We start from the raw sequence: 13,002 nt of genomic DNA on the forward strand, positions 1-13,002 counted from the left end.
ATTAGAGTAGAACTTTAGCTATGAGAGAGCAGAATACAGCTGTATGTAATTTGATACCAAAAACAAGCACACATGGACACACACATACAGCCGTTTAATTTTACTGTAAATTAGGTTAGTGCACTAGCTTTTCTTACTTTCTAAGAGTGTGCGTTCAAACCATGATTGAGCCCAAACTTATCACAAGTAATAGCAAATTACTTAATTTCTTCCTAGTTCTTTCTAAATACATCAGTAAGCCACCACAAATATTAACACAATTTGGTATGATTGGTAGTCCCTAATAAAGAGAGGCTGGAAGAGCAGTTTTATGTATTTAAGAAGTAGGACAAAATACACACATCCTAACATACTGCATCTTTCACTTGTGTCTTTTTAAGCTCTTTAAACAAAGACTTTATTTGTACCTGTTTACATGGCGCCACTCTATAGTAAGGCTGCATTGAAAACTGCATCTAGCGCGGGACTAAAATTCCACCCTATAATTACATTAGTCTCAAAATTTAACAAGTAACTCAAGAATGATTTTGAACAAAAAATAATATGGAAACAAAATATTCTAACTTCAGCAGAGGAAAGATTTTGCAAAATGAGCTAGTGCTGAAAATTCAAACCACATCACTTTTTCAGACTAGTTCAACTACAGAACCAGTATCTTGACAAATTCCAAAAATTACACAATAGGACCATTTTAAATTTTATGTAGGGCTGTCGATTAATCGCAGTTTTAATCGCACTGTTAAACAACAGAATACCAATTGCAATTTATTAAGTATTTTGGATATTTTTCTATATTTTCATATATATATTTTGTGCAGTGGGGCAGCTGCCCCACTCCCATAGAACAGGGGTTGAAAGCCGCCTTGCAAAGGGCTGTTGCTGGAAAAAAGAATTAAAAGCAGCCAAGCTGGGCTGATTGCCGAAACAGCCACAGCTAGGGGCCCCAATCAGCCACACCCCAATCAGGCCACAGCTGGCCCTATAAGAGGGCTGAGGGCCAGAGCTGAGGAGGACTCTCTCTCTAGCTAGCCTTTTGAGAGAGGATGACTTGGCTGCCTGGGAGCCAAGCACAGTACCTGAAGTGGAGCAGTGCTGGGGAAGGGCAGAGGGAACTGGGGAGCTCCAGCCTAGCAAAGCCTCAGACTACAGGCCTAGTTAAGGGCTCACAACGGGATACTGGGGCTGCACAGAGGCAGCCCAGAGATAGGCAGAGGCAGCTGGTTCAACTCCCCTTGCCAATGATGAGTGGTTTATAGACTGCAGTCTGTCCCACGGAGCAGGGGCCAGATGGTAACTGGCAGTAGCCACTGAAGCAAGGTGGGGATAGAAGGTTAGAGGTTCCCCTGCGTAGGGAGATGCAGAGCGTGCATTAGTGCCAGGGCAGAACCCTAACACAGAGGGGCACCAGGGTCCGGGAGGGACATGGGGGCCAGTGGCAGGCAAGACACTGGCCTGCAGAGAGCGCTCAGCACTGGAAGAGCTAATTCCCTGGACGGCCAGCAGAAGGCGCCGCACCGGTGAGTCTTCACCCCGCCACAATTGTATTCTGTGTTGTAACTGAAATCAAAGTGTATACTTTTATTACAAAAATTTGCACTGCAAAAATGGTAAAATAGTGATTTTTCAACTCACCTCATACAAGTACTGTAGTGCAATCTCTTTGCAGTGAAAGCACAACTTACAAAATGTAGATTTTTTTGTTACATAATTGCACTTGAAACAAAACAATGTAGAACTTCAGAGTCTACAAATCCACCCAATCCTACTTCTTGTTCAGCCAATTGCTAATACAAACAAGTTTGTTTACATTTATAGGAGATAATGCTGCCCTCTTCTTATTTACAATGTCACCAGAAAATGAGAACAGGCATTTTCATGGCGCTTTTGTAGCCGGCACTGAAAGGTATTTACATGCCAGATATGCTAAACATTCATGTGGCCCTTCATGGTTTGGCCACCATTCCAGGGGACGTGCTTCCATGCTCATGATGCTCGTTAAAAATATAACATGTTATTTGTGATTGAAATTCTTGGGGGAGAATTGTATGTCCCCTGCTCTGTTTTACCTGCATTCAGCCATATATTTCACGTTACAGCAGTCTTGGATGATGACCCAGCAAATATTGTTCATTTTAAGAATGCTTTCACAGCAGATCTGACAAAAGGCAAAGAAGATACTAAAGATAGCTACAGCACTCGACCCAAAGTTTAAGAATCTGAAGCGCCTTTCAAAATCTGAGAGGGATTGTGGAGCATGCTTTCAGATGTCTTAAAAGAGCAACTCTCCAATGCAGACACTACAGAACTCGAACCATCAAAAAAAGAAAAATCAACCTTCTGCTGGTGGCATCTGACTCAGATAATGAAAATGAACACACGTTGGGCTGCACTGCTTTGGATTGTTATTGAGCAGAACCTGTCATCAGCACGGATGTATGTCCCTGGAATGGTGGTTGAAGCATGAAGGGACACATGAATCTTTAGCACATCTGGCACATAAATATATTGTGATGCCAGTTACAACACTACCATGAGAACGCCTGGTCTCACTTTCAGGTAACACTATAACCAGAAGTGGGCAGCATTATTTCCTGCAAATGTAAACAAACTTTGTTTGTGTGAGCGATTGACTGAACAAAAAGTTGGACTGAGTGGACTTGCATGTCTAAAATTTTACATAGTTTTATTTTTGAATGCAGGGTTTTTGTACATAATTCTGTATTTGCAAGTTGAACATTCATGATAAAGAGATTGCACGACAGTACTTGTACAAAATGCACTGAAAAATACTATTTCTTTTGTTTTTTACAATGCAAATACCAGTAATCAAAAAGAAATATAAAGTGAACACTGTACACTTTGTAATTCAGTGTTTCTCAAACAAGGGTCACTGCTTGTATAGGGAAAGCCCCTGGCGGGCTGGTCTGTGTTGTTTACCTGTCCTGTCTGCATGTCCAGCCGATCGCGGCTCTCATTGGCCATGGATCGCTGCTCCGGGCCAATGGGAGCTGCTGGAAGTGGCGGCCAGTAAGTCCCTCGGCCTGTGCTGCTTCCAGCAGCTCCCATTGGCTCAGAGCAGCAATCCGCGGCCCGTGGGAGCCGCAATCGGCCAGACCTGCGGATGGGGCAGGTAAACAACCAGCCCTGGCCGCCAGGGGCTTTCCCTACACAAGCGGCGACCCCTGTTTGCGAAACTCTTTGTAACTGAAATCAATATATTTGAAAATGTAGAAAACATTCAAAAATATTTGAATAAATGATATTCTATTATTGTTTAATCACAATTAATATTTTTAATCTCAAGATTAGTCTAAAAAAAATGTTATAGCTTGACAGCTTTAATTATAAGCTAAAAAATACAGTTATGCCATGGTTGGTAATCAGTCTCTCACCAGAAGCACATGATACTGCCCCTGCTCAACACTGGTTGCCTCTTGATTTCCAGAAAGAATGTAGTAATAATACAATTATCTTTTTTAAAAGGGTTTTGACCTATAAAGCCCTAAGTAACTTGGACCTACTTCCAAAGGACAGGAGAGAGAGCCTCTCTCCCCAGTGCCATACTGCCACTATTTGCAACCATCTGAGGTGCTCAATCTGAATCCTTTTGATTTTAGAGAGGATCGGAGATTCAGCACTCTGAAGGGCCCTCAGCTTTGGAACTTATTCCAACCTTTGAACCAGAATAACCCAGATCTCCATTTTCAGGGCAAAGTGCAAGGTCTATCCATTTACTTGGGCTTTTGGGGAGATGGTTATGATTTTATGGGGAATGAGACTTTTTTTTGTTAGGGGATGCTGGTGAGTTAGCTGTCAGTTGCAATTAGTTTTTTGGGGTTTTTTTTGGAATGTTATCATATGCACCTGGAACAAAAAACTAGGCAGCTTTTGTATATTCTATTAGAATGTTACACCTATAAATAAATAAAATGAATGAAAATATGGCAGCTGAGATCAGCAGAGTCATGCAAGGTAACAGCACCTTAGCCTAATTATTAAGGGTGCCAGACAGGATGATTTCTCAATGAAGGACCTTCAGCTATGAAGTTTCCTTCCCCATCGAAGGACCACAACCTTAAATGAACTCTGTACAGGGGTCAACACAACCACAGCTCATTTCAGGACTAGGGCCTAACACTAAGATAACTATCTATTAAAAGTAGGGCTGTCAAGTGATTTAAAAAACTGTGATTAATCGCACTATTAAACAACAATAGAAAAGACGGTTACTCACCTTTGTAACTGTTGTTCTTCGAGATGTGTTGCTCATATCTATTCCAGTTAGGTGTGCGCGTGCCGCGTGCACGTTCGTCGGAAGGTTTTTACCCTAGCAACACTCGGTGGGTCGGCTGGGCGCTCCCTGGAGTGGCGCCGCTATGGCGCCGGATATATACCTCTGCTGACCCAGCCACCCTTCAGTTCCTTCTTGACGGCTACTCTGACAGAGGGGAAGGAGGGTGGGTTTGGAATGGATATGAGCAACACATCTCGAAGAACAACAGTTACAAAGGTGAGCAACCGTCTTTTCTTCTTCGAGTGATTGCTCATATCCATTCCAGTTAGGTGAATCCCAAGCCTTACGTAGGCGGTGGAGTCGGAGTGAAATGTGGCAGAATGAAAACTGCTGAGCCAGAGGCTACAGCATCTCTTGACTGTTGAACCAGAGCATAATGCAAAGCAAAGGTATGGACCAAGGACCAAGGAGCTGCGCGACAGATCTCGTGGGTAGGTACACGAGCCAGCAAGGCGGCAGATGAAGCCTGAGCCCTGGTAGAATGCACGGTGATGTGGCTTGGGGAAATATGAGCCAAATCATAACAAGTGCGGATGCACGCCATCACCCAAGATGAGATCCTCTGAGAGGAAACAGGTAGGCCTTTCCTTCGGTCTGCTACCGCGACAGAGAGTTGGGGCGTTTTACGAAATGGTTCTCTCCGCGCAATATAAATGCGAGCACTGTACAGATGTCCAGGGAGTGCAATTCTTGCGCCCATTGCGTTGAGTGTGGGTAACATGAAAGGCCGAAACCACCTTAGGGAGGAAAGCCGGGTGTGGTCGTAACTGCACCTTGTCTTTGTGAAACATAGTGTATGGCGGAACCACTGTAAGAGCCCTGAGCTCGGAGACTCGTCTGGCCAATGTAACGGCTACGAGGAAATCTGTCTTCCAAGACAGGTATAGCAGCGAGCAGGTCGCTAATGGCTCGAATGGGGGAGACATAAGTCTGGTTAAAACTAGGTTGAGGTCCCAGGTTGGGGCTGGGCAGCGTACTTGAGGGTGTAAGTGCTCCAAGCCCTTGAGGGACCTCGAACCCATAGAGTGTGAGAACACAGAATGACCACCTTAGCCTGGGTGGAAGGTAGAGATGGCTGCCAAGTGTACCCTCAGCGATGACACCGCTAGGTCCTGCTGTTGAAGGCCAGAGGTAGGCCAAATAGAGGGGATCGAGACCTCAGTAGGAGTAAGATCGAGCGTTTCGCACCTGTAGGAGAAACGCTACCACTCGGCCAGGTACACTGACCAGGTGGAAGGCTTCCTGCCACCCCGGTTTAGTCACGCAGCAGCCACACCGTGAGGTGAAGAGACTGCAGGTCCGGGTGATGAAGCCTGCCGTGGCCCTGAGTTATGAGGTCTGGGTGGAGTGGCAGGGTAATTGGGTTGGTTATTGACAGGTCGAGCAACGTGGTGTATCAGTGCTGCCTGGACCACGCTGGAGTGATCATGATGATGCGCGCTCTGCCCCTGCGGAGTTTGAGCAGGACCCAATGAACCAGCGGGAACAGTGGGAAGGCATAAAGGAGTTGGCCCTTCCACGGCATCAGGAATGCGTCCGAGATCGATCCCGAGGAGAGCCCTTGGAAGGAGCAGAACATCTGGCATTTCCTGCTCTCGCGGTAAGCGAACAGGTCTATGTGGGGAAAAGTCTCCACTTCTGGAAAACAGAATGCATCACATCGGGGCAGAGTGACCACTCATGAGACAGGAAAGACCTGCTGAGTCGAAGCACCAAGGCGTTCCGGATGCTTGGGAGAAAGGACGCTACCAGATTCATCGAGTGGGCCATGCAAAAGTCCCAGAGATGGATGGCCTCCTGACAAAAGAGGGAGGACCATGTCCCTCCCTGGTTGTTTATGTAGCACATGGTCGTTGTGTTGGCTCTAAACACTGAGACACCATGGCCTCGCAGCTGCTGCTGGAACCCCTGGCACGCCAGGCGGACTGCTCTCATTTTTGGGCATTGACGTGGAATGCCAGCTCCCAAGAAGACCAAAGGCCTTAAGCTTGAAGATGACTGAGGTGAGCACCCGAGCCGAGAGATGACGCGTCCATCGTCAGGGGCAGTGAAGGCTGGGGTGGATGGAACGGCATCCCTGCCCACACCAGGGAGGAAGTTAGCCACCATTCTAGGGAGCATAGGGTGCTCGAGGGAACGGTGACTATCATGACCATTGGGTCCCTGTCTGGGCGGTATGCCGAGGTGAGCCAGACTTGGAGAGGACGGAGGCGGAGCTTGGCGTGTTTGGTTACAAACTTGCAGACAGCCATGGACCCAGGAGACCGAGACAAGTGCGAGCCGAGGTCGTTGGGAAAGTCTGCAGACCTCGGATGATTGTTGCCATTGCCTGAAACCGTGCTGTGGTATGCAGGCTCCGGCTAGGTCGGAGACCAGGATAGCCCCTAGGAAGTCCAACCTCTGCGTGGGAACCAGAGTGGATTGCTCTATAGTAATCATCGGGCCTAGACGTGTGAATAGGTCTGTGACGATGCCCACATGCTGAGTGATTTGTGTCTCGGAGTCACTTCGGATAAGCCAATCGTCCAGATATGGAAAAATGCATATCCGACATCGGCGAAGGTAGGCGGCGACTATGGCCATACACTTGGACAATACCCGTGGGGCTGCAGAAAGGCCAAACACCAGGACTGTAAACCAGAAGTACTGACGGTTTGCTAGAAAGCGGAGGTATCTCCTGTGCGGAGGGAAGATGGCAATGTGAAAGTACACGTCCTTCATATCAACGGCGGCTTACCGGTCTCCAGGATCCAAGGACGGGAGAATGGTTCCCAGGGATACCATGCGGAACATCAACTTTATCATAAACTGGTTGAGTCCTCTCAGGTCTAGGAAGGTCTGAGACCTCCGTTCGAGTGAGGGACTAGGGCATAACGAGAGTAAACCCCCTTGCCCCTTTCGTCCATTGGCGTCTGCACCTCTTGTAAGAGGAATTGCTCGTGAGAGGGGTCCCTGAAGGGGGACAGGGTTGGAAGAAATTCGAGGTAGTACCCATGCTCCACCGTGCGCAGGACCCAGCGATCTGAAGTTAACTGGGGCCACGCCAGGAGAAAGTAGGAGTGGGATCCCGGCCTGTGACTGGTACACTGCCCTCGGGCGCACATTGGAAGGTTTGTCTTTGGTCTCAGTGGTGATTGCGAGGGACCTTGACCTTGGCCCTCTAGGGGTCCTGACGTTTGTCTGCGACCATCTCGGCCGCGCCATCTGCCAAAGTCCTGTCTCTGGCTAGGCACAGAGTACGGCAGTGTGGCCGGGGACGGAAAGGCCTCAGTTTGGTCGCTGGCGTATGCATGCTGAGAGAGCGCATTAGGACCCTGTTGTCCTTCAGGCTTTGCAGCCTGGGGCTGTCTTTGCCGTGAAGAGGCCTTTACCATCAAATGGTAAGTCCTGAATGGCATACTGCAGCTCCGGCCGGAGGTTTGAAACCTGAAGCCATGAGATGCGCCTCATGGCAACACCCGAGGCCAGAGTCCTGGCTGCTGAGTCTGCTGTGTCCAACAAGGCCTGGAAGGACGCTCTGGGCACCTTTTTCTCTTCCTCCAAGAGGGCAGCGAACTCTTGGCGGGAGTTTTGAGGGAGAAACTCCATAAACTAAACTACCGCCACCCAGGTGTTATAATTGTAGCGGCTAAGCAAGGCTTGTTGCTTTGCCATCCAGAGCTGTAAGGCCTCTGCAGAGTACACCTGGCGGCCGAGTAGGTTCATTCGCCTAGCCTCCTTTGATTTCGGGGCTGGCACCTGCTGGCCATGCCGTTCCCTCTCCTTAACGGACTGAACGACTAGTGAGCACAGAGGAGGACAGACAGACAAGTTGCCGTACCCCTTAGAGGGAACCATACTGGGTCCTCTACCTCCGGGCCTCCTCCACCTGGAGGTCCATATGGTGTGGTACCCTTCTTAGGAGGTCCTGATGGGCTCTCAGGTTGTTGGTGGGCACATCAGAATCGCGGTCCTGAGCATAAGATCTGCCCGCGTGGGACGACACAGATGCGTGTCTGGATGGCCATGGAGGTGCTAAAAAAGCATGGGCAGAGTCTCTGACTCTATCGGACCTTGCCCAACTCGGCACCGGGGACCGGTACCGGGAGACGTACCAGTACCTGGAAGGAGATCCAGACCTGCAACCAGAGCGGTGCCGGGAGGTCGACCGAGATCTCGAGGCTCGAGGTCGGGAGAGGCTACGGGAGTCACGGTACCTGTAGCGGTGCCGGAAGTTGGAACGGTGACGATAGTAGCGGGTCGGCGAACGGGATACCGACCGGTGCGGCGAGTGCGACCGGTACCGAGGAGGAGACCAGCATCAGGACTGCAAGTGGTGTCGGGTGTGCCGACGGGACCTAGAGAGTCTGCGGGACCGTGATCATAAACAGTACCGCTCTGCTGTGCCGACAGAGGATGGTCATATCAAGGGAGGCTTGCCAAGAGACTGTATTACCCACACCGGCAGTGCCGGGGTCAGGCAGCATCGACTCTGTCATGGCAATGAGATCCCTCGCTGTTGAGAATGTCTCCGGCACGGAGGGAACAGTATGCTCAACCACAGTGCATACTGGGGAGCTGTCAGGCACCGGATTCAACGGCCCTCGTGGGACCGGGATCGACGGTACCAACGTCGTCAGAGCCTCGGCAGGTGTCAGTGCCGGTGCCGGGCAATCCGACTTAGACGAGCTCTTTGGCTGCAGTGCAGTTGGCATGGAAGCAGCAGGAGCAGGGAGCTCAACCACAGCGCGCACCGGGGAGCCATCAGGCACTGGATTCGACGGCCCTCATGGGACTGGGATCGACGGTGCTGACGTCGTCGGTGCCTTGGCAGGTGTCGGTGCCGGGCGATTTGACTTAGACGAGCTCCCTGGCTGCGGTGCAGGTGGCACAGAAGCAGCAGGAGCAGGGAGCTCAAACCACAGCGCGTGTCGGGGAGCCATCAGGCACCAGCAGGAGTCGTAGGCTTTCCCGACCTCAGAGAGAGGGAGTGGTGCCGAATAGACTTCGGTGCCGGCGACGGCCGGTGCCGAAAGGCCTTGGCAGTACCGGCGGGGTCCAGTGCCGAGGAGGAGCTTCTGCCCGCCGCTTGATCATCGCTCGGTGCCAAAGGCGGAGGGGTAAGTGAAAGTCCCGCTCCATTTTGTTCTCGGCTTAAAAGCCTTGCAAATGGTGCACTTAGCTGTCACGTGTGATTCCCCGAGGCACTTCAAACAGGAGTCGTGCGGATCTCCCGTCGGCATCGGCTTCTGGCAGGCCGAGCCCGTTTTAAAACCCGGTGAGCCAGGCATGGGCTCCGGCACCAGGTGCGGGGAAGGGGCTACTTCCCGAACCCCGCTAACTATTACTAAACTAACTATGTTAGTAAAGAAACAACGAATAACTATATAAATATATATATAAAAGGATTATAACTACATAACTATATACACGAGAACTATGAGTAGCTAGGCAAGTGGAGGTCAGCTAAGCCGCGCTCCACTGTTCCAACGACCGACACGGGCGGTAAGAAGGAACTAACGGGTGGCTGGGTCGACAGGGGTATATATCCGGCGCCATAGCAGCGCCACTCCAGGGGGCGCCCAGCCGACCCACCGAGTGTTGCTAGGGTAAAAATCTTCCTACGAACGTGCTCGCGGCGTGCGCACACCTAACTGGAATGGATATGAGCAAGCACTCGAAGAATACTTTTTATTTTAAATATTTTTGGATGTTTACAACATTTTCAAATATTAATTTCAATTACAACACAGAATACAAAGAGTACAGTGCTCACTTTGTATTTTTATGACAAATATTTGCACTGTAAAAGAATAATTTTCATTTCCTCATACAAGTACTGTAGTGCAATCTCTTTATCATGAAAGTTGAACTCACAAATGTAAATTATGTACAAAAAAAACTGCATTATTCACCATCAATAATTGTTATCAAACTGGCTCAATTTACAACTCAAAACTGGATTTTTATCAGTATTTCAAATATTGCTAGTACTATGGTGCGATTTTTACAGAATATCTTTTCTGATCATAACCATACATCAAAGAGAATTGGATGTAAATTAAATAAAATTACTTACTTCTTGTATTTCATCTGGGACAGAGGAGTCCATCAACCTAAACAGCAAATTCCGAAGTGGGCCTGCCTGCCTTCCAAGAATGCTAGTAGCTACTCCGCCAGCTAACGCAAGAGCAAGATGATTAGAAAGCAACTTCAGGCACAACTTCAGGAAATTGTGATGTTCTCTGCAAAACAAAATGTTGTTGTTAATCTTGCCTGTAAATCAGCTTTGACAATACCAAGTTTAGGTCCCATGGGGAAACAGGATCTTATACTTGAGGATATAATCTTTCCAGGCCTCTCAAAAATCTTACTGACATTCTATTATAAAAGACAGATTGGTTATCCACCTGAGGGTGGGAGGCCAAGATAGCTACTAGGCGGACCTTTATCGAGCTAATGGCCAAACCTTCCTGTTTTAGGCACAAAAGATAGACCAAGATAACCTGGATTGAAGAATGCATCAGCAAAACTGTAGAACCAAACCAACTAGAGAAACATTTCCACTTAGAGAGGCCAGTAGTCTTAGTAGATAGTATTCTACTATTCAACAGCACAGCTTGAACCTCTTTTGAACACAACTGCTCCCTAGAATCTAACTACGGAGCATCCATGCTGCTAGATGGAGTGTCTTGCAGGTTTGGATGGCGCAAGCAACTAGAGTTTTGAGAAATTAGATCCAGGTCCAATAGAAGTGGTAACAGCTTTCACTAAAAGGGACAGGAGGTTGCTCGACCAGGGTAACAGGAAAGCATCTATCAGGGAACCCAGACTGATCCTGTAGGGAACAAAACTGCTCGCATTTCCTGTTGTATCTCATTGCAAACTGGTCTACCTGGGGAGCCCCCTAGAGCTGGAAAATGAACCTGGCTATATCTGGAAGAAGGGACCACTCGTGACTCATAAATGACCTGCTTAGATAATCTGCCAATGCATTCTGCACTCTGAGAAGGTAATAGACTTTGAGATCAATCATGCTGGCAATGCAAAAGTCTCATACACAAACTGCAACTTGGCAGAACAGGTATGAGCGGGCCCCTTCTTTTCTGTAGAAACAGAACACTGTTGCTGCGTTATCTGTGAGAGTGAGCAGGCATCTTCCCTTGATAGGGGTAGAAAACCTGACATGCCAGCAAGATAGCTGCCACCCCCCTGACATTTATGTGAAGAGTCAGGTCCTTTCTGAACCATAACTCCTGTGAGTGAAAGAAACACAGACAAGCCCCTCAACCTACAGCAGACACATCCATCCATGGTTGACGAGGGACAAAGGGAACTCCTATGCAGATGTTAGCAGGGTTCATCCACCAATCTACAGAGTCTAAAATGTGAGGGGGCCCCTTGACCACAGTGTTCAGGTGATGACGACAATACAGGAAAAATACCGAGGCCAGCCAACCTTGTAGAGTCCTCAGATGCAATCTGGCATACCAGACTATATATGTGCAAGAGGCTGTTTGTCCCAGACACCTCATACAATTCCATACAGTTGTGATTGGGTAAGTCTTGAGATCTAAAATGATGGATTGAGTTGTCTGAATCCATGACTCTGGAAGGAACAAAATGGTTACCTACCTTTCTGTAACTATTGTTCTTTGAGATATGCTGAACAAGTCCATTCCACTGTAGGTCTGTGCATGCCTCATTCACAGCTGTCAAATATTTTTCCGTTAGCAGTTCCCATCAGGGCAGCATGAGGGCCCTCTGGTGCCTTGTGCCACTACACGCATGAATAAAGGGGCACGCTGCCCCCAACCTTCCTCAGTTCCTTCATACCAGAAAGACTCTGATAAAGAGGGGAAGGCAGGCAGGTAGGTTGTGGAATGAACATGCACAACATCTTGAACAGTTATAGAAAACCAGTTTTGCTTCTTCAAGTAACTGCACATGTCCATTCTACTGCAGGTGACTCACAAGCAGTTCAAACTGGTGGTGGGTTCAGTCTACTTAAACAAGGATTAAAGAACAACTCGTACGAACCTGGCAACCTCTCTGGATTGATGAGATATGGCATAGTGAGAGGCAAATGTATGGAGCAAAGACAAGATAGCTGCCTTACAAATATCCAGAATAGGAATCCTAACCTGCAACCTGGTTGAGTGAGCCATCACGCTACTCAGAGGTGTGACGTCAGCCAATTGGTAAGATAAACGAATGTAGCCAGAGATCCAGGCGGAGATCCTCCAAGTTGAGACTGATTGGCCCTTTACTCTATCTGAAATGGTGAAGAGTTGAGCCGAAGCCCTGAACGACCTAATCCAGTCTTGGTAAAAGGTCAAAGCTCTTCTAACATCAAGAGTATGAAGCATTTCTTTTCCTTTACAGGAATGAGACTTTGGAAAGAATGTTGATTAAATAAATCTCTTGATTTAAATTCAATTTGGAGACCACTTTAGACAGGAATTTAGGGTGAAGCCAACATAGAGCTTTGTCCCTAAAGGGAGTTGTATAGGAAGGCTTGGATACCAAACCTCATGGCCAAGGTTAGGGCAACGTGGAAAGCTACTTTCACTGACGTGTAACAAGAACAAGTTGCTAGCAGCTCAAAGGGGTGGGAGACATCAACTTTGCTAGTACTAAAAACTTAAGCTCAACTGTGAAATATGATAACAAACCTATGGGTATAATATGAACAAATCCTTCAGAAACATGATGGACACGGGGTTTGA

General features: G+C 48.2%; 1 protein-coding gene across 12 annotated transcripts in view; it reads right to left on the bottom strand.

Annotated features, from left to right (window-relative positions):
• The window catches only part of HERC1 (HECT and RLD domain containing E3 ubiquitin protein ligase family member 1), a 266,405-nt gene that overhangs the window by 181,082 nt on the left and 72,321 nt on the right, over nucleotides 1-13,002 (bottom strand). For all 12 annotated transcript variants that reach the window (XM_030576957.1, XM_030576953.1, XM_030576956.1 and 9 more), the window contains exon 12: nucleotides 10,353-10,518. In XM_030576957.1, coding sequence (XP_030432817.1) covers nucleotides 10,353-10,518 — 166 coding nt within the window. The remainder of the gene's footprint in view (nucleotides 1-10,352; nucleotides 10,519-13,002) is intronic.

This window comes from Gopherus evgoodei, chromosome 10 (assembly GCF_007399415.2).
Source record: "Gopherus evgoodei ecotype Sinaloan lineage chromosome 10, rGopEvg1_v1.p, whole genome shotgun sequence".
Lineage (NCBI taxonomy): Eukaryota > Metazoa > Chordata > Testudines > Testudinidae > Gopherus > Gopherus evgoodei.